The sequence below is a fragment of the Limanda limanda genome, chromosome 6 (genome assembly GCF_963576545.1).
Source record: "Limanda limanda chromosome 6, fLimLim1.1, whole genome shotgun sequence".
Lineage (NCBI taxonomy): Eukaryota > Metazoa > Chordata > Actinopteri > Pleuronectiformes > Pleuronectidae > Limanda > Limanda limanda.
This window is the reverse complement of record NC_083641.1, coordinates 17,580,259-17,600,575: the sequence shown is the minus strand read 5'-3', so window position 1 is coordinate 17,600,575 and position 20,317 is coordinate 17,580,259. Positions and strand designations below refer to the sequence as shown.

Sequence of the window (20,317 nt, the reverse complement as noted above, 5' to 3'; positions counted from 1 at the left end):
TCTGATCACATTACATTCATGCTGCAAGTCTTTCACTGTTGATACAAAGCCAAATAAATATCAAATGAAAAATTCCTGCACCTTTCCTATTGGAAAACCTTGCAGTCTTAATGCGGAAACGCTGCAGTCTCAATAACACTAATCATTTCGATCTTTTATTATGCTAGGAAATTGTGTGAAACTATGCTTTCAGATTTTTTAATCGTTTTCTAAAAATGTTGTCTCTGCGTTGATTTTCTCTGTGTCCCTTGACTCTAACTCTGCGTAGGAAATGTGCTTCATAAATAAAAATTGCCCTGCCTTGATCACTACGATCCTCTCTGCAATTTGTTTGTTTTGCTGGAGCCCGTTTTGTGATTGTTTCACTTCCCCTCCATATAAAACAGAGGGAGGGATGAATTTAGAGCAGAAGCACCCGAGGCGGATTTCATAGAACGAGGTGGTGGAGTGTTAAATATGCAATGAGGACCTTGAACCTGTGTGGAAGGGAAACGAGGAAAAAGACTTGGGCTCTCTGCGGATGGAGACACAAACATGGAGGTGAGGCAGAGCTAAGCAGCTCATCTCCCAGAACACCAGTATACTGTTAGAGGAATAAATAAATTACTAAATGAGAGGGGAGAACAAAACTCTACAAGGATAGTGTCACATCCCAAGACAAAAACACAAAGTGTTGACACCACACACAGAATGAGATGCAACAATCTGCTCTATTTCCTCCTTTTACCTGCTTGTTTTCTCTTCTGTCGCTCCGTTTATGCTCAATTGCTCATCTGTAACTCACATGCCCGATTTCTAAGCTCCTTTGAAACTCGGATGATGAATGCCAACCTCTTCTTTATTCCATGGGTCATTTAGTCTCCAAATAACTTCAGAGAGAGCAAATGATATGGAACTGTTATTTCTCAGACTTTTCCGAGAACAGAGATAAAAGGAAAGGAAACAAGAGAAAGCACTTGTGACTTTGTAAGTAACTGCTGCTATTAAATGTGACCTTGCAGGAAATTAAACTAAAAGAAGTATTTAAGTAGGTTTTAATTCCAAGAGAGATCTCCAAGACAGAATCAGGGCCTTTAAATAATATGAAAACTAGAATGGACCTCAGTAGAGTGCATACCTAACAGTCCACTTAAATTAAATCAAGCTGCACCACTTCGCACACACTCATTGATTTCAGTTCCCTAATTTATTTCCAAGTCAATCCATGAATTATTCCCTGGGAAAACTGTGGAAATGTTGAAGGATGCATGCGATGTTAAAGAATAAAGTGATTAAAACAATTCCTGGATCTGCCTCTTTTGTCCGAATCCTCCCCTGAATGTATTTGGTTATTTCTTGGCCCATACTGCATCCTTCCCCCAAATATCATTGAAATTCATACAGTAGTTTGTGCGTAATGATGGACGGGGTGAAACCATGACCTCCTTGATGTGGGCAATAAGCTACAGATTCATTATTGGGAGAATATTATTGCAAACAGGAAGACGGACGTTTTTAGAGTACCGCAGTATAAAAGTACTCATTTTCGAGTTATGGTTCTGCATGTTTTATTTCAGAATAGCCTTTTTATGTTGTAACATATAAACATTTTACTGCTATTGTTGGTTTTCAAGGCAATATAATTCAAATCTAAGTAGTTCATTTATAAAACATAAAGTGTACAACTTGAAGACAGGGTTTATAGTTTTTTCGTGTTGTTCAGAGAGCCTGCTGAAATAAAAGAAACACCGGGAGGATAGCTAACTTCAATAATAGGGAATATGTTTGGGAAAAGTTTGCTTCTGTGTAACCAGGGTTAAGTTGTGTGTCAGTCTGAGCGTCTGTAAAGGATGACATCATCGGGGTGTACAGGGCCCTCATTTTCAGAGTTAATGTTTTCCAGCTGTACGGTATCGGCCTCTGAAATCCCTCCGTCTCCCAGTGGAACCTTTTCTTTGCAGAACAACACTGGAAGTGAAAAAGTAGTGCACGGGCCATGTGCACTAGTATTGCAGGAGTTTGGTTTTTGCCGGTATTCGTGTGTTCAAGCCGCAATTGCATGCAGGTTATTTAGACTAAAAGACCAACATAAGCTATTCTCCTGATTTCAAATACCTCCACTAGGCCGAGTAGGAAACCACAGTCCATTTAAACTCATCCGCGCTGCCTTGTAAGCAGTTACTGGGCTAAAGTTAGGCTCCCTGTAGAGCTGCAGCCTGACTCATGGCAGCAGCCTTTGATGTGGCACAGGGCTCCGCTGGGTTTACTCGGGAAAACACTATCCTGTTCCCATGGTGACCACAACAGGAAGGATGCTGTCACTCACGTGTGCAGGGTTCTCGGCAAACTCCGGCCTGGCCCCCCCCCCCCCATCGTGGCACTCGCAGGGCAACAGCAGGGACACAAGGTCGACCTCTATGCACTACACCCCCTGTTCTCACACAACACACACACACACATCCAGTGTTTTTGTGTAATGTGCTGCAGAGATGGTGGATTCACACTGAGCAGCTACAGAAAGACGAGAGCACTGAAACTACAAACTTTCAAATAAAATAAATCTGTTTCTCAGGAACCCAGGTGCAGATCATGCCAGAAAGAGCTGAATAAGTTTTGATCTGATTTGTTTGAGCAAATTAAATTGATCAAGTCATTTATATGTCGTTCAAAGGACCCATTTTTATAGCTCATAGAATAAAGAACAGGAACTCTGCAGCTCAAGACGTTCCTATGTTTTTCTCTGTAGTTCATCTTCTTCTCTAGTGCAATTAATATAGTCTCAAACTCATCCTGATTTACAGTTCTTAGTAAAACCTCAGCTGGTGGTTGCAAAACCACAGTAAAACGTATCTTGCATAACAGGAAGACACAAAAAGTCTGCAGGTTTTTTCTTTACCTGATGCACCTGATGTGTTGTTTTTTTTACTTGATACACATATTATATCTCATAGTAAGATGACAATCAGAACTGCCTTTCTACGAATTTGGATTAAGGTTTTAAGCCACTTTTATCTGAAAAATTGTTTATATGAAACTCATGTGGTGGCAGAATCTATCAGGTTACAAGTCAGGTGAAAGCTATTCATGGGAAATCATGGCGTTGCCCTAATGTGCAGCAGCTGCAGCAAAATAGTGTTTGAAGTGGATCTGCTCTTGATTTTGTTGTTCCTGCTTTATTATGCATCTCTATGTTAGTTTTGATTTAGCTTCTGAGGTCTGATTGTCACATGAATGCACATGTTACAATGCACAGCAGCTTTATCATTGTTAGAAGCAACCCGGGGAGGAAATTAGAAAAGGACTTCCCTCTTAATGCAAACAATAGAAAACTATTTTAATTTGAGAAAGCAACGGCGACTATCAATCAAAATCCGGATTGAATGTTATAACTGTGCAACCCCAAAGTGAAAAGATCATGTTGAGTGATGTCTAACTTCTTAGAGTTTTATCTGAATCTTGAGTTCAGCTGTTTTCTGGAGGAAGTAACAGGAGGAACTGAGCAACAGCACACAGCCAATGCCATCTAGTGCTGAGAGCTCACCACAGCAGGCCCAGTGCATCGTGCCAGTCTCCACACCTCGGAGTACCAGCCGCTGCCTCTGCCATGCCTCCAACCAATGACCTGCAGGAGGCGCTCTGTGCCAGAGATACTATCTGGTCGTCTGGCAGCTGGTTTGTTTATAAAAGGAAGCTATTAAAATGTCTTTACTGAACTGAGGTCCCGAGGCAGAGGGGCGAGAGCATGAGAGGGGATGATGAGGAGGGGGATATGGGGAAGTTGGTGAGGAGCAGCTGCATTGTTAAGAAATTTCCTTTCATTCTGCTTGAACTAACCGGCCTGAAAATTCACTCCTAGACCACCAAAACCTCCAGAAACCTCTTAGTTTTTGCAAAAATCCAGACGAGACACAAATCCAACACACAGCTTAGTTCATGTAGCATTTGAAGAGGCCTTATGAACATAGAAATGAAGAGGTCAGCTGTATGTAAAGTGGGAAAGCGTTTTTTATTTATTTATAGTTTGCTCATTGCATAATTTATGGAGACACATGAAATGCATGTGGGATAAAACATAGTCCAGAGATGGTTTTATCTTCAGCACCAGGTGATCGCCCAGAAACCATATTGGATATGGTAAAATATAATTTTTTTGTATTTCCTCGGAAAAATTTTACTCTATTATAATAAATCCTTTTTATGATGTAGGTGGAAGTGATCTGTGCTTCAGGTGAGGTGACCCTCATCTAAGTACAGTATTGTTTCTTTGTCTATTCTGTAAGATCCTTCCATTCAGTGTGGAGTCAATGGTAAAAACATTCAAACTAATACTTATTTTTAATATATAATCTCTGGCCAGAATAAATGTATTCCTTTGAACCCTTGGCCAAGAGTGTTGAAGCAGTTTGAATTGAAGTTTCTATTCTTTTCGTCTACCCTGTATTATTCTTTTTTTAGGTTTTCTCCGTTTTCTTTTTTTCTTGTTGTTTTTGGCTTTATGTGGTGAGTTCAGCTGGGATTAAACTTTAACGTATTTATCTTTACATGTGTTTTTTTCTCTAGCAAAGGCTCGGTGGGATGGAGCGCTGGGTGGGGATTAAGAAAATATTTTTATGATAAAACTGTTTATGAAAATTAATCACTGACTCACACCTTCATAAACCTGCATCACGTTGAAAAACAAGCCTGAACTGTAAAAGACAAGAGAGTACAAATATTACATGTACTAGAATAGCATTACAGAATACCAGTCTTAATTAGCTGTATAAGCAGCAGAAAGACACACAGCTACTGTCACAGAGCTGGTGCCTCATTAATTCACTCTCCCACGTGGCATCTCTCCACATCTCCCAGCGGTTCTCTCCCCCTCCTCTCTCCTCCCATCCCATCCCCTCCTCCCTCCTGACGCTTGAGGTCACAGCTTCTCACGCGCTCTGCAATGAATGGTTTGCAGTGCTACCCATCTTTATGCAAAAATGCATGTGGTGGTAAAGCACTTTAACTCTGTGGCGTACTTTTAAAATGGTACTGACCACTGTTAGATTGTTATTAAATATTAAAGTAAAACGCAGATTACGTGTCAGCTTGGTCCGCACACACCACGGACATTTTAAGGTAACAGCATCGAGCGGAGCAGAAGAGCTGTTCCCTCTGTTGTAAAGGAGAGAAGGTTTTTGCCAATAATAATCTGTTCATCGAACGCTGACAGTACAGGAAAGAGCTGTGCAGCAGAATAATAAACACCAGTCCTCTACAGTGGTCATGATTCCACTTCTCTGTGTTCACATCTGGGTCATTTCGACAGCTGCTGTAGGCCTCTCCTGTTTCCCGTCCAGGTGAGAGAAGCTCCCGCCAATAAAGACAGTTCCCTCCCTCCTTCACAGGAGCCAAGTCAAACTCTGAAATACCCTAAATCTCTTATCTCTACTTCCTCTGCAGATCTGAGTCACCGACGGTAGGAAACTGTAACTGTCCTGTAATTTGTCGAGCAACTTTTCCAAACGATTTCGGTTTTCCTGTGAGCTTGAAAAATGTGTCCTCCCTCTGAACCCGCCCCTTCATCCTACATCAGCCTGAAGCCAATATTTACTGTAACGTAGTCGTGGCAGAATTTCACACTCGGACAGTTGAAAACAGTAAAACATCTGTTGGTATTTAAAACATTTACAGATGAGCTTAATTCACACTAATAATAAAATCATCAGACTTTATGAAGACCCCCACCCCAATCTACACAGTCACAGCTATGAAGAAGCCCACCTCAATGCCTCGTGTGCAATAAATCATTCAACTATAACGCCTGCATACAGTTGCCACCTACACAAAGCCTACATGTGACCTCAGAGTGACCTCCACCCCGGCGCTGACTATCCACCAGACGCCCACTCAGCACTGCTCCTTCTCCCCGAGGTCCCAGTGTAGACCGAGGACGCAGCTGTTCTGAAGACTTTTCCTCGTGCGCTCTCATTATGCGTTATCCCTCCTTATACGTTTCCCCCCAATTCCCTCCCCTCTTTCTCTCCCCTGCTCACAGACTTAAAAGTCCCTTCTGCTCCCTCTCTGCCCGATGCGCTTTCCCACCCTCTCGCTTATTTCTTTTGCAGACCCCATTTCAGGTCTTTGTCCGTCGTTTAAGGTGCACATATTGATGTATGCACACAGAGTGATTCAGACACAAGCACAGTTGCACAGACTGGCTTCGGATGTAAAAGAATATAAATTCCTACTGACTCCTTCCCGCTTAATATCAGAATCCACAACCATCTCAGAGAGTCACGGATCTATGTTGGACTTCACTACCTTCACTTTTTAAGCTATTTACCTCAAGGCTATGTTTCCGGGGGGACACATTTCAGTGAGACACCTCTCAGTCAGCAGGACTCATGACTAAGCAGAATAAAAACTTTGACTATATCCCTAAAGAGTCCTTACAAGTTAGAAATGGACCTAAGTAGAAAACTTACTCACATTTGTTGTGTATTTGTTCATGTAATTCCAATTTCATTTTTGGCTTTTAGTCTTAAAATGTTTTTTTTTTATTTAAAAAGGTCTATAGACAGAACCAGGCTTGTCATATCACCCTACTAAATGTGAACTATAGTTTCATCCTGAAGCTGTCGTGGTATCGATCTTCTCATCCAATGCTACAAGTATTTTGCAAAACACCAAATGAATCCTTACAAAATCCCTGTAGATTGAGTAAATAAAGGTCTGTTTTGCGTTGGTTATTGGATCAACTCTGTCTAATCTCCAGCCCTTTGATGTGCTGTGTAAAAAAAAATGATTCACCATTGAAAATATATATTTTTCATACATATCTATTCCAAATCAGCTTTCCCTTGAGACTATAAGTGTTTTATCAGTTATTGGGTCCCCCAAGCAGTCTACGTCTATGATCTGCTACTTAAGTCAACACATGATCTGTAAGTGAGAACTGCCTTTTCTATTTCTAACAGATGTACAGGTACCACAGACATAATACAGTGTGTATGCACACGTGTACCTTTATCTTTGTGAGCGTCGTGTGGATGGATGTGTGTAACCGCTGCTGATGCCAGTAGTGTAATATGAACAAAAGCTGCTGCTTGTTTCTTTCTCTTGTACTTCCTGACACTGGGGCCAGGAGGACAGACACGGTCAGACAGGATTATGGGATGTTCAGCCGGGTTGATCAAAGCCAACAGGGAACAGTTCGACAGGCAGAGCCGAGAGGGAGAAAAGGGATCTAGAGGATTTGACCACGTGACAATTACACAGTCCTGTTTTTAAGATTTACAGACTCTGAGGTCGACATGGACAAAATGTAGCATCTGATTATTTGTCATTTTGGCCGCTAGGGGTCTCTCAATAAAAACAATAACAAAAGGTTCTCCTTCGTCATATATGGTCTGAGCTGCGGGTTACAGCAGTGACGGGCAAAACCACAGCTGAAGTGGATGTGATGAAGTTAAAAGTCGACCGAAAGGAAAAGTCCTGTGACCTTAAATTTTCTCTGTTTTTGAAAATTGTTGGAAACATTTTGCATAATCTAAATACACAACAAAATATTTAACATAGGTCTCTTTGTTTTTAGACATCTTAACGACGAATGGTTACAGATTATATCTCTAATGAGATGGATCCTGCCCCTGCTCCCTCTGTCCCACTCTGTCCAGTCAGAGGAGACAGTAAATTAGAGCAAAGTCCATTTCACGTAGAACTGCCACAGTGTGTATCAGTGTGTGTGTGTGTGTGTGTGTGTGTGTGTGTGTGTGTGTGTGTGTGTGTGTGTGTGTGTGTGTGTGTGTGTGTGTGTGTGTGTGTGTGTGTGTGTGTGTGTGTGTGTGTGTGTGTGTGTGTGTGTGTGCAGATACACAGGGTGAGGGCAGCAGGCCATGGAGGTCGGACGGTAATGGCGTTAACATATTCATGGCCTCCTACTGTGGAATGCAGAGTGAGGGAGAGACACAACACAGCGATTCACTCGCAGAGAGTCGTTGAACTATTCTTAGTCTCAGTATGTGAAGTGGACCCCCCCCCCTTCCTTTCCTCAACCCTTCTCCCTGAGGGCCATGAACAGAGTCTGGATGGACGAGTGGAGTGGACGCTGGTGTCGGTGAAGGTGCGTGGCAGGGCGGCAAGGCTGGATGGAGTTTTACAGAACGAGAGAGGGGATAAAAGTTAAGCTCCGGCGAGGCGCAGCCCGGTCAGCTCAGTGTGAATGCAGCGGTTCACTGGCTGTGAAGCCTCTCTCTCTCTCTCTCTCTCTCTCTCCAAAGAGCCTATTGTAAAGGCACTTTGGCACAATGTGTGGAGCCTCGGGGGACCTCGCTCTCTCCCTCTCTCTCATGTGACCTCTCACAAACACTGACAGACACTTTCTCTTTATCCCCTTTTCCTACCTAGACTAAACAGACTTTTACTCTCTTATACAATTCAACAACTGGCTGTCCTACACCACAATGCTACTGTCCATGTATGTCAGGGACTTCCTGTGCTCACACCCAGCACGTACATTACTGAGATCACTGTGCAGCATCACACGGAGTTCAAACAGTGGGGGGAATTCAGCGGGAGACAGTGTCACCAGTGACAGGCTCGCAGGCTTTTTTCTCTCTCCTCGCTTTGCTTTTATTTCTCTGCCCTTTCTGAATGAGTCATTTAGACGATGGGGGAGCGAGAGAGACGCACACCAAGGCCTGGCAGTGCACGGCCCTACTGTTATCAGGCAAACACGGCCGAGGAGCAGGCAGCTCAGTCATAACAAATGTCAAAGAGCTATTCATCTTCTCTAATCCCTTTCTCTATTCTCTTGTCTGCGTGTATAAACACACCGGTGACAGCAGAAGCATTCACTCGACAGAACAAGGAGCGAGGAGAAGAAGAGCCGAGTGAACGTAATCCAGGGGCTGTTGGAGAAAGATGGAGGCAGTAGAAAGGAAGTGGAGGTTATTAGGGGATTTCACGTGGTGCTAGGATAAAAAAGGCAGAGAGGGAGCAAGGTAAGAAGTGAACAGGTAAGAGATTGAGGAGAGAGGAGGTAAAGTGGAGGGAGGAACAGAGAGGGAGATCCGACAAGAGGAAAAGAAAAAGGTGTGTTTCACCCTGCTGCTGAAATCTCAAAAGTGATGAGACATATTTAAGTTGCACCACATGACGGAGGCGCCAAGGAGAAGTGCTTCTGAGAAACGCTGCAAGCCGAGTTGTCTAGAGACACCACATCTGTGTGTGTGTGTGTTTATGTGTGTGTGTGTGTGGGTGTGGGTGTGAGTGTGTGTTGGTGAGCATGACATCCTGTCCCTCGTGTGAACAACGCGGCCTAGGAGGAGGTGACACTTTCACAATCTTATTTGTAACTTCCTTGCAAGATGTTACAGTAATGCAAGCTGAGACCGATAACGATCGTGTGACAAAAACGCAAAGGTGATTTTGAGACAGTGGACCAAAGAGGGTGGTGCATTCAAAATGACACGAATAAATCAATGTGTGTGTGTGTGTGTGTGTGTGTGTGTGTGTGTGTGTGTGTGTGTGTGTGTGTGTGTGTGTGTGTGTGTGTGTGTGTGTGTGTGTGTCTGTGTGTGTGTGTGTGTGTGTGTGTGTCTGTGTGTCTGTCTGTCTGTGTGTCTGTCTGTCTGTCTGTCTGTCTGTCTGTCTGTCTGCTGGGCACGATCAGTCATACCCTGATGAACCACAACATGAGGACCCGTTACAAGTTTTAATACTGGGGCCTGTTTTGATTGTTTTTTGAGTTTCAGTTATTTTCCATGACTTCATGTTCAGTCAAAACAACCCAATAGCCACAACATCAAAAACCTCTGACAGCGTTTAATATCCTGGCTGATCAGTGTGGCGCTATGTACCAGCGCTAATTCAGCTACTGTGTAATCAGGGTCTTCCCTCAAGGAAACTGCACCCGGATCAACATTAGCTGGAGTCAGTCAGTTATGGCACTTGCTGAGTTGGATATAGCATTTTTAGGACCATAATGAATGAAATTTAAGATCTATGTCAAGTACGATATGAAGAAGATAAGGAGAAGTAGCTGAGTAGACTTTAACCCTAAAACACCACGTTATCTCACAAACTACAGACAGAGACAGGAGAGTGTACTTCAATAAGTCTGACTGGGGGGTTTGTTTCAATTCCACGTTGGTCTTGTCTGTAGTTTTGTCACAGTGTGAAAATATCTGTATCGTTGAGAAAGAACAACAACACATGCAGACATCACAAACTATGCATGCCATCAAGAATATATCTTCAAAAATGAGGGACGAAAGTAGCATTAAATGAAGAATTCACATATATATATATTTTTATGTGTGGAAGACTTTTGTACCAAGCGGAAACCCAACTTAGGGTGTTATTCTATAAAAGTTCTTTATATTAAATGTATTATTCTGTATACTCCTACATTAATAGTTCCAATGCAATGTAAGAGACGCAAAGCTCTTTTCTTGATTGTTCTTGTTGAGTCTCTTTGTATGGTTATACAATCCAACTGCGGTACGTTTTCCAAATATCCAGCTTATGTAAGAGCATAAGTGTATTGGCAGGCAGGGAAATGTTGATTTGTCAGAAAGCTTTGTATCTGAATCTGTGGGAATAAAACAATAGTGCGCTGCATTTCTATTCTCTGTCCTGAGGTGCTGTGAAACGCAACTTTCTTAAAGAACTGTAACACTCGCGTGAACGCCCACAGGGACCGGAAAAGTTTCCAGCGTGCAAACTTGTGAATATAGAACACTCCAGTTTGCTAATGACGTGTGCAAATACTGCTTCTAAATTGGGCTAAATGTATGACTAGATTACACGCACAAACATGGACAGTGTTAATAAGATGACAAGATATCTGCAGTAGAGCCTCAGTGCTCACTGAATCTTCCTCTTCCTCTTCTCACCCTTCCTTCCTCATTCCTCCCCGGTCTTCCTCTTTTAATGGTCTAACCTTCTGAAATGATAAGAGCCACAGACTGCTGATGTCTGATCTAATTATGAGCTCGGTTCTGGCTCCTGTCCTACCTCACCACTGTCCAGATGTAATAAGAGGAATCATGTGAGAGAAACGTCAGGATCAGCGCACTTCTCCTTCAACAGGCGCAGCCAGTCTTCTAATAATGTCTTTCGTAAGCGAAGCAAAAGAGATAAATAAAACATAAAACAAAGGCGGCGATGAAAGATGGACCGGGGTTGTTATTAAAAGAATAATACACGCAGCTGCACAAACCAGTAAATTAACTTATACAATTTCTTGTAAGACGTCGATGAGAGGAGCGTGGGACCGGAGGACCGATAGATGAGATGAAACAAGATACACTGGAGGGGAAAAAGTAGAGATATGCGAGGAGAGATAGGAGGGCTTCCTGTTAGAATTCCAACGTAAGTGACCTTTTTGTGTTGCCGTGGCAACAGAGGCATGGATGGTGGGAGAGTAATTACTGGTAATCTGACCCGTTTCTCTCCACCAGGACAATTGATTTGCAGCCTTATCAGTTTGACTTACTGGTATGAGACGGGAATATTAGTCTGCGTGGCCAGCGACTGATTAACGAGACACTGACGACTCTCTTCCTGAAACTGAGGTGTGGTTGATTAGAGATAAAATGCTGACACGGATGAAACCTCGAAGGCTGCAAGGCTTTTTTCACACAGCTTCACTCCGAGAGACCACAAGTACCTCACATTACTCTGTAACAGGCAGACAGCTATAGGGCTTCCATGCATGTATGCTAGACAGAGAGTCAGGTCAGCATGTCACGCACAATGCATCACACGCAGTCGACATGATGCGTCATCGGGGAGCGAGCGGAGTCAGACTGACAGCATGTCCCCCCCGACGACCACCCGAAGAGCACCCCCCACCAACAAATGACTGCTCCATGCTGTCTGACACAAAATGTAGCTCCAGACAGACAGAGGAGAGGAGAGGAGAGGAGAGGAGAGGAGAGGAGAGGAGAGGAGAGGAGAGGAGAGGAGAGGAGAGGAGAGGAGAGGAGAGGAGAGGAGAGGAGAGGAGAGGAGAGGAGAGGAGAGGAGAGGAGAGGAGAGGAGAGGAGAGGAGAGGAGAGGAGAGGAGAGGAGAGGAGAGGAGAGGAGAGGAGAGGAGAGGGATGTAGACAAAACAGGGTTGGACAATATGACCAAAAAATTCTATCAAGATAAAAAAGTTCATATCAGTTGATATCAATAATTATCATAATAATAGCTCAACTATGTGTTTCACCTCCTCAAGCTTTGGGTCACATCAAAAAAAAGAAAAGTAAAAAGGGGAAAGAAAGGAATATTTACCCAAGTGTGACCTTCTTTCTTTATGTTGCAGTGTGAGTATGTGTTCACTTGTTACTGTTAAAGCTAAAGATCACTCACAGTACTTCTCTATGGCAACTGGTTAAGGAGAACAGGAGCAAGCAAATGAACATGGAGGTGAACCACATTGGTCAGAGACGTCATACCAAACGAGTTTTCATGTATTAAGTCCATTAACTATAAGTCACACTGATTTAACATCACTGTCAGGTAGTTTCCAAAGCAACCCACACGTTCTTGGAGGGATTTCATAACCTCCAGGCTGCTCTCATAAATCACACAATCAGACTGACTCCTCCTGTTTATGGAACGTAGGTGAGACTTTTTTTTATCTCAGTTACACGTCAGTTTTCTGGGGTCTTCAACCAGTGGGGCCAGTATAACACTAAGATGTCTACCTGACAGTATAGACCGATTGATTTATTGGTTGGCCGCCAACAACTGGCAGATTCTAGCCTCTCACAGACAAATCCTTCATGTTTGCAGATATTTGCCGGCATTTTAATTAACAGAATAAACAATGCAGAAAAGATAATTTTACAAAAAAGTTTTTTTTTTTGTGTGTGTGTTTTCTTTATATTTGTAATTATTTATAATAATGTTTAAAAATCTAAATCATTATTAGAAAATGTTAACTCTATCAGTCTGTCTGAAAGTAAGTTTTCAGATTAAAGAAGTAGATTCTTTTCAGACAAGTGATTTTTGCATTTATCTTTTTCAAAATCATATTCTACTACATCTTTATGAACTGATTACCATTTGTCAGGTAGAGCAAGAATTTTGGCTCTTCGAATTTAGTCTGCACAGGGATTTGTAGTTATGCTGAATCAGGAAAAACAACACTGGTTTAGTTATTGTACACTTTACATTACATACAGGGCCGTCTTTATGATTGGAAAATAAACATTGGCTACACAATGGCAAATTCATAGAAAAAGCCTGGACTGACACTGGGTACCAGAGACAGTTATATGTGAACAGGCATGAAGCTCGTCATACCATAAGGGCACTGGTGCTGCCAAGGGCAAGAAGAGGAAATATCTGCCAAAGAAAAGACAGGACCACGGGGACAAAACACCAGAAACTGGAAGCCATTTGGAAAAGGAATGAGCATGCATATGGCCCAAAGCAACGACGGCTGGTGACTGCATACAAGCAACCCTTTGCTAGTGGGCAAATAGACTCAGCTACAGTGGGATGCCAGGGCGGGCACGTTCTGCCCAATCCCTGGCTGTGTGGTTAATGTGGCTGGTGTCCTCCAGGCATGGTATGACATGTGGTTCATCCCAGCAGGGAGCCGGAGTCACAACAACAATGACACTTGTGTCCTCACTGTAAGGCTGCTCACTTTTGCAGTGATGCAAAAATAAAAACAGTCTATCTGGTGCCAACAATCCGAAATAGGTTGAAAATACAGTGGATAATGTTATTTTCTATTTGATTTTTATGGCTTTTTATGGCACTATGTTTTCAAATTGTTCATCGATTCCAATATTGTGAACACATCTCAAGATCGTCTGGAGGGAATTTCAAATTTGGTAAAAATATTCATTGGACTCAGAGATGACCTGAATACATTTTGGTGGTCTAAGGTCAAAGGTCAAGGTCATTGTGACCTCACAATACAAATGTTTTCCTTGTGACCATGTTATCTCAGGAATGCAGTGAAGGAATTTGGTACAAATGTTAATTTGGACTCACGGACAAACGGATATCAAAAGGTCAGAGGTTCACATAGCACATGTTTGCCATGTGAACAAGATATCTCGAGAATCTCTTGAGGAAATCTCTTCGCACTTGGTAAAAACATTCACTTGGACTCAAGGATGCAGTGATATTGCTTTGGTGGTTGAAGGTCAAATGTCACATGTGACCTTATGTTCTTGTGAACATGATATATCAGACACACCCAACCACCAAGAGAACTTCATTAAATCTGGCAAAAACATTCACTCAACACAAGGATAACCTGATTAAAGCTTGGGGGTCAAAGATCAAGGTCACTGTGACCTCACAAAATCCGTTTTTCCCCTGTGAAAAACACTTCCAGGAAACCCTGGCAAATTCAGCACAAATGTTCACTTAAGACTCACAGATTAACTGATTCGATTTGGCTGATCAAAGGTCAAAGGTCACTGTGACTTCATCTCATCTGGAAAAAATGTATACAGACTGAAACTACACTGGTTGCACTGGATTCATACAACCACAGTGTGGAAATTCTAGTTCTATCATATTTCACTGTTATGTGGTATGCAGCAGCTCAGAGACAGACAGGATGTAATGGAAAACATCCCATGGTCACAGAAACACAACATGTCTTTATGGAAAACCAAAGTTCAACCACCGTTACATCCTTCAGTCTTGTAACTATCACCCGTCCGTGCTCCCTGCATATTTGAGGATAGGTGGGCTCACCGCTATGAGAAGCATGGACGCGGTGATTACTTTCACAGAGCTGCTCATCGGAGGAAGAATGCAGCGTGCACCAGGGGGATTTTCCAGGTATCATGTAGGCTGCACAGGCTCATGGATACACACACTCACACAGACACTTTGGTTTCGTCTGTCTTGGGTCCCATGCAGAGCGGAGGGATAGTGAGAAACAAGTGTCAGAAGTGACTCGGATATAGTGGAGAGTGGGGAAGCGATGGAGTCACGGGGGGGGGGGGGGGTTGCCGTTCAGTGAATGAGGAAAACTGGTTGGTATGAAAATGGAGCGGGGGGTCAGTGTGAGAGAAGAGAGGCTCTCGCTTCAGTGGATGTTGTGCCATAGGGCCCGATTCTGCTGACCTGGTTTCTTTCACCAACAAAAGGGCCGTGCATTAACACACTCACACAAAAAACATCCAACGCCTATGGACATTTACACACTCACTTAACCTAAGCCTGTCCACACACACACACACACACAAACACACACACATACACAAACACAGACATTATACCAGACCATTAACACACAGAACCTCTCTTAGCTACATTCCTGCATCGTATATCTGTAAATATGACTAATTATTCATGTTTTTTTTCCTCATTACTTTTTCAAGATATTAGAAAAAAATGGAGTAACCAGGCAGTTTGTTGCACTGGAGGATGATAAGAGAAGAAGAGCTGATGAAAAGCGGGTCTTTCTTTGTGAATCTCTTGTTGATCTCGGCCGTTCTTTCTGTAACTTTCTGTAACTTAACTCCGTTACCTCCACCAAGGAGCTCACTGTGGGTTTACACCAGGGTTTACAAGGCTCCAGGATCTTTTCTCTTTCCTATTATATTTCTACTATAAGGACTAGACAATTGTGTGGAGGGTTGGGCCTTAGCGGAGGTATGCGCTCTACTGAACGCCAGTAGATTCTAGTTTGTCTGTTATTTTTACTTGAAAACCACAGGCTCAATGTGGGACTTCAGCTGAAGTGCTTTAGGGCAAGGCACTGAAGCTCTGCAGTGTTTTGTTCCTCCGGTGCAACACTTTATCTAAGTGTCCAGCATGATACCAACTAGAAATGTTCACGACACCAGCTTTGGAAATTCCTCTGATACTGCTGGAAATGCCGGGTCTGGCAGCGACAAGTACGCAAATCTATGAACCGATCAGATACCACTTCTTTAAAGTATGTGCGGTTATATTGTCCCAGAAATCACCTCTTCTTTGCTGCTCCAACACAGCAGTTGTGCTGATCTGCCACAAACAAGGACTGTTCCACGATAGCCAGAGAGCTAGCTAGCAGGTCAGCAATTTGGAAATACTTCATGCTGATAAATCCCACAAGAAAAATAACCATATGCAATACTTCAGTTTCCAGCTAAGTAAAGAAAGTGATTGTTGTGCATTCCTAGATTTATTTATTTGTGTTCTTTTCAGCTATGATGGTCAAACTAGAAAATAAAAGCACCATTCATCCTTTGTATGTCTTTGTTTATCAAAGGGTTCAACCTGAGCCAGGCCACACACCAACGTTAGCACTCATCACCTCCCTACAGGGTGAGTAGCAAACAGCATATGTTTGTCATTTGTCATTTCATTAAATGCACTGGTATCGGATAAGTTCTCGGTATCGGCCGATACACAAAGTCCAGGTATGGGAATCGGTTTCTGGAGAAGGACAAATGATATATGTAAATCTCTAATACAGACGCAAGGTGACTCACCAGTCAAAGTATGGATCCAACAAAACAAATCAATAGTGCTCGATACTGTCTTTCAACATTTGTGGACATGATGGATGCAAACTGTCAGTAAAGCTGATTTTCCTTTTAAGGATTCCTTTATTATTAGTATTCTGTAAACATCTGGCTGCTCATAGAAAATGAAGATGAGGTTTAAAACTGCCTCTTCACTTCTTTTCTAGTTTTAATCCTGTCTCCTATTATTAGATTTCCCCTCCTTTTTTCAATCAATCCCCGCTTCGCTCTGCTCTGCCAGTGTGTCCCACTGACACACTAACAGCAGTCAGTGCAGAGGATGGAGAGACTGGAGTGGAGTGACCTTTCCCTGTGCTAACCTCCATAGTATGGACACACACACTAACACACACACAGAGACACACACACATAGACACACACTCGTGCACAGATCGTAGGGGGAGGATTTGTCCTCAAAATGACATCATGAAAACACAAATCTCTCTCTCCAGTGTGAGTGTGTGTGTGTGTGTGTGTGTGTGTGTGTGTGTGTGTGTGTGTGTGTGTGTGTGTGTGCATGTGGTTGTTTTTCTTCCATTCTCCTGCCCCCCCCCCTCATGCATGTGTCGATCCCAGACTCTCCTTCCGAGGCGTGACACACCCACATCTCCCTCACATCCCTCCATACTCTCAACCTGATCATGTAATTGGCCTTGAATCAAACCCAGTGGTCGGATTAACCTCGCTCTCCTTATCTCCCCCTTTTCTTTTTCTCCTCTGCACCTCCCTCCCTCCATCCATCCATCTACCCCCCCCCCCCCCCCCACAACTGGGCATCACACCGCATCCTACTACACCCGCTGCATTTCATTCACCCTGGATTACACTACAACCCACAGAGAGAGGGGGGGGGAATACGATAGGCTCTACCTCTTACTAGCCACATTACCAGCCAATAAGCAGCTTCTTCACGACGGAGGAGTGGAGAGAGAAATGTGGCGACGACCACTGCGTCTCATCCTCTGTTGGACGTAGTGAATCGTCCCTCTCTCCCTCTCCTCCCTCTCCTCCTCCTGTTCTGCAGGATCGATATACGAGGCTGCTGCTGCTGCACCAAGCGCTGCGCGGACAGATGTGACGTGAATGTCAATGTCAGACGTGCAGATGTGCAGCAGCAGCCCGGTGCACAAACACATGGAAGTTCACGTTTGGTGCTCGTCGCAGGGGCCCACAGGTGGTGATGCTCCGTCCTCCACCATGTTGGTTTCTCTCCCTCTCTCTCTCTCTCTCTCTCTCTCTCTCTCTCTCCCCCCGGGGCTCACTCACCGTCACTGCGGAGTGCCGGACCGCGTTGCTCGCCGTCTGCCGGATCTCCGCCGCGCTCCCCGGCTTCAGCAGGTTCTTGGTGAATCTCCGGGTGGACTCGGCTGCCATCTCCGCATCCGAGCCCCTGGTTCAGCAGCCGGGATGTGTGTGTGGGGTGAGGGGGGCGGTGGGGGGGGTCCGCTGCTGCTGCTGCTGCTGCTCACTCCTCCTAACATGAGCCGACCGGGCTGTGTTTACACTCACACTCACACACACTCTCACACACACACACCTCACACACACCACCAGTGCAGAGAGGATGCCTGTGCGCCGACATGCATCAAGAGAGACCGAATAAATCAAGTACTTCCGGTTGGCACCTTCATAATAAAACACCCTGCACGCCCTGCAACCCTGACATTGATGGTAGGGTAAAAGGTGGTGCATGTATTTTGAAGGGCCCGAGCACCAATTTCCAGTGTGGAGCATCCATCATCTGTCAACTTGATTATGCTAAAGATAAAAAAAAAAAGATTTAGTGCTCGCAAATGAATGATGGAGCCTAATGTGAGTATTTTAAAATGTGGTTCAGAAGAAATAAAAATAAGATCGCATGTGGATTTTCAACATCCAGGCTCACAACCGCTGCTTGAACATATTTCAGTGTGTACTGTAATCATTCATCTCAAGGGGAGCTCTGAAATGTCAACTCATCTGCAGTCCAGTCACGACCAGTGGAGGATGGAGCAGCATTTACAGTAGAGGTTACTACAGAGAGAGACTCTGGCCAGCAGCGACATCTGGTGGTTTGTAAATAGAGCAAGTCTCATAACCACGGTTAAAGGCCCGGGGATGTAGGTGAAAGGGATCTATGGCAGAAATTGAATATAAAATCATCTAAATTGTACAAATTGTAGTTTTCCCTAGAATGAGCCTTTATATTTAAATACTTTATATTTACATCACTAGTGAGTCCTCTTTACGGAGTACACCATGTTTTTTACAGTAGCCCAGACTAGACAACCTAAACACCTTTTGAGCTTTTATGACAACTGAAGACCACCACAGGTTCTCTTTCTTGTTTGGAAAGGGAGGGTGAGGTGAGGGATATTCAGCTGCAACGTGCAACTTCACCAGTAGATGTCACTAAATTCTACACACTGAACCTTTAACTGTCAAAGAAAGTGTGCATTCATCTGTCAGAAAAGAGAGTTCATTTATTGAAGAAAAAAACAATGAAACACAATGATTTAATCTACATTTTCGAAAAGGAGTGAGAAGAAGTACACAGTCATTCATTAATAATGATCTTATTCTTAACCAGCTTCCTATACATCTATAAATATGTTGTTTGCCTGTGCTTTATATTGTATATAATTTACAAAAATATATGTAATGATGAATACAATATGAATAACAAAAATAAGGCTATATATATATATATATATGTATAGGTATAAACAAACTCATACACCTACATACCCAAAATCAAGTATAAATACATTTGCATGGTTATTTATAGCAATAATAGAAGAACATTAACTAAGGAACAATACATATTTAGTGACCAAAAAATGAAGCAGTAATCCTGAAAACACCTATTGATTGTCAGATCCCCTTCATTTGTTTTAAATAAGCCAACCATGAAGACTGCTCTGACCAAACAATAGGTTTCATCTTGAGTTTATCAAACCATCTACTTTCAATACATCAGTGTGTTGCTTCCCTCTACTGGGCAGAGGAAGTATTACAAAACAGAAGTACTCAAGTCTTATTTGACACTTGTATGTGTAGTTACTGTAACAGGAAACAGTAGATATCACAATGACTGATTGTCCTCAGTATCATCAGCAGAGGCAAACTAAGATTCTCATAAGGAGGAAAAAGATTGCTAGAATTATGAATTGGAACCACTGTAATTGAAGTCTGGGCCTGGATTTCTTATTTTGGATAAAACCAAATGATCTGATACAGAACTGACATATGATTGTTTGGTTTCCCCCCCTTATCAATCTTTATGGATTTTCAATACATAAAACAACAAAGAGCACTGGCTGGATGAGGTAAACGAAAACATTACGTCAAATATAGGTTTTGAAAGGAGAGAAATAAACCAAAAGCAGATGAGAAGAGAAATAAGAAAAATGTAATTAAGCATATTTTTAGCAAAGTGCATCCAGAAAAAATAAGAAGACATTACAAAGACAGTGATATATGTTGACTTCAGGGCATCACAACACAGGAATTATTATTAAACATTTGCTGTTATGGACGTGTCCCCCCACCTTGTTTTTTGTGATTAGATAGATTAGATGAGTTAAACAGCGCCCCCTGTGGCCTATAATGAAAGCCATGCTCCGTGGTCTGAGTTGATGGTTGTGTGACCGCCAAACCATTTGAGTCCACCGGAAGAAAGAGGTCTTAAATCATTTGAAAACCTGTAAAATCATTAAACCGAGTGGACAAATTTAATGGTAATAACCCCTGAAGTCACTGTGGGGACAAGTCCTGGTCTGATTTAAATCTGATTTGGGCCTAAGATTTCCAGTGTTGCCAGTGATGATGGCTGAGTATGGAAGCAGACATACTGGAACCTCAGAGAAGGTCAGTGAGATTCACATGTATCTGTCTTG

The 20,317-nt window shown here is 43.0% G+C and overlaps 1 protein-coding gene across 1 annotated transcript in view; it reads right to left on the bottom strand.

The window, feature by feature from the left end:
• The window catches only part of dock10 (dedicator of cytokinesis 10), a 61,585-nt gene extending 43,772 nt beyond the window's left edge, over positions 1 to 17,813 (bottom strand). Inside the window, exon 1 of the mRNA XM_061072480.1 lies at positions 17,706 to 17,813. Coding sequence (XP_060928463.1) covers positions 17,706 to 17,813 — 108 coding nt within the window. The remainder of the gene's footprint in view (positions 1 to 17,705) is intronic.
• Between the last annotated feature and the right edge of the window lie 2,504 nt (positions 17,814 to 20,317).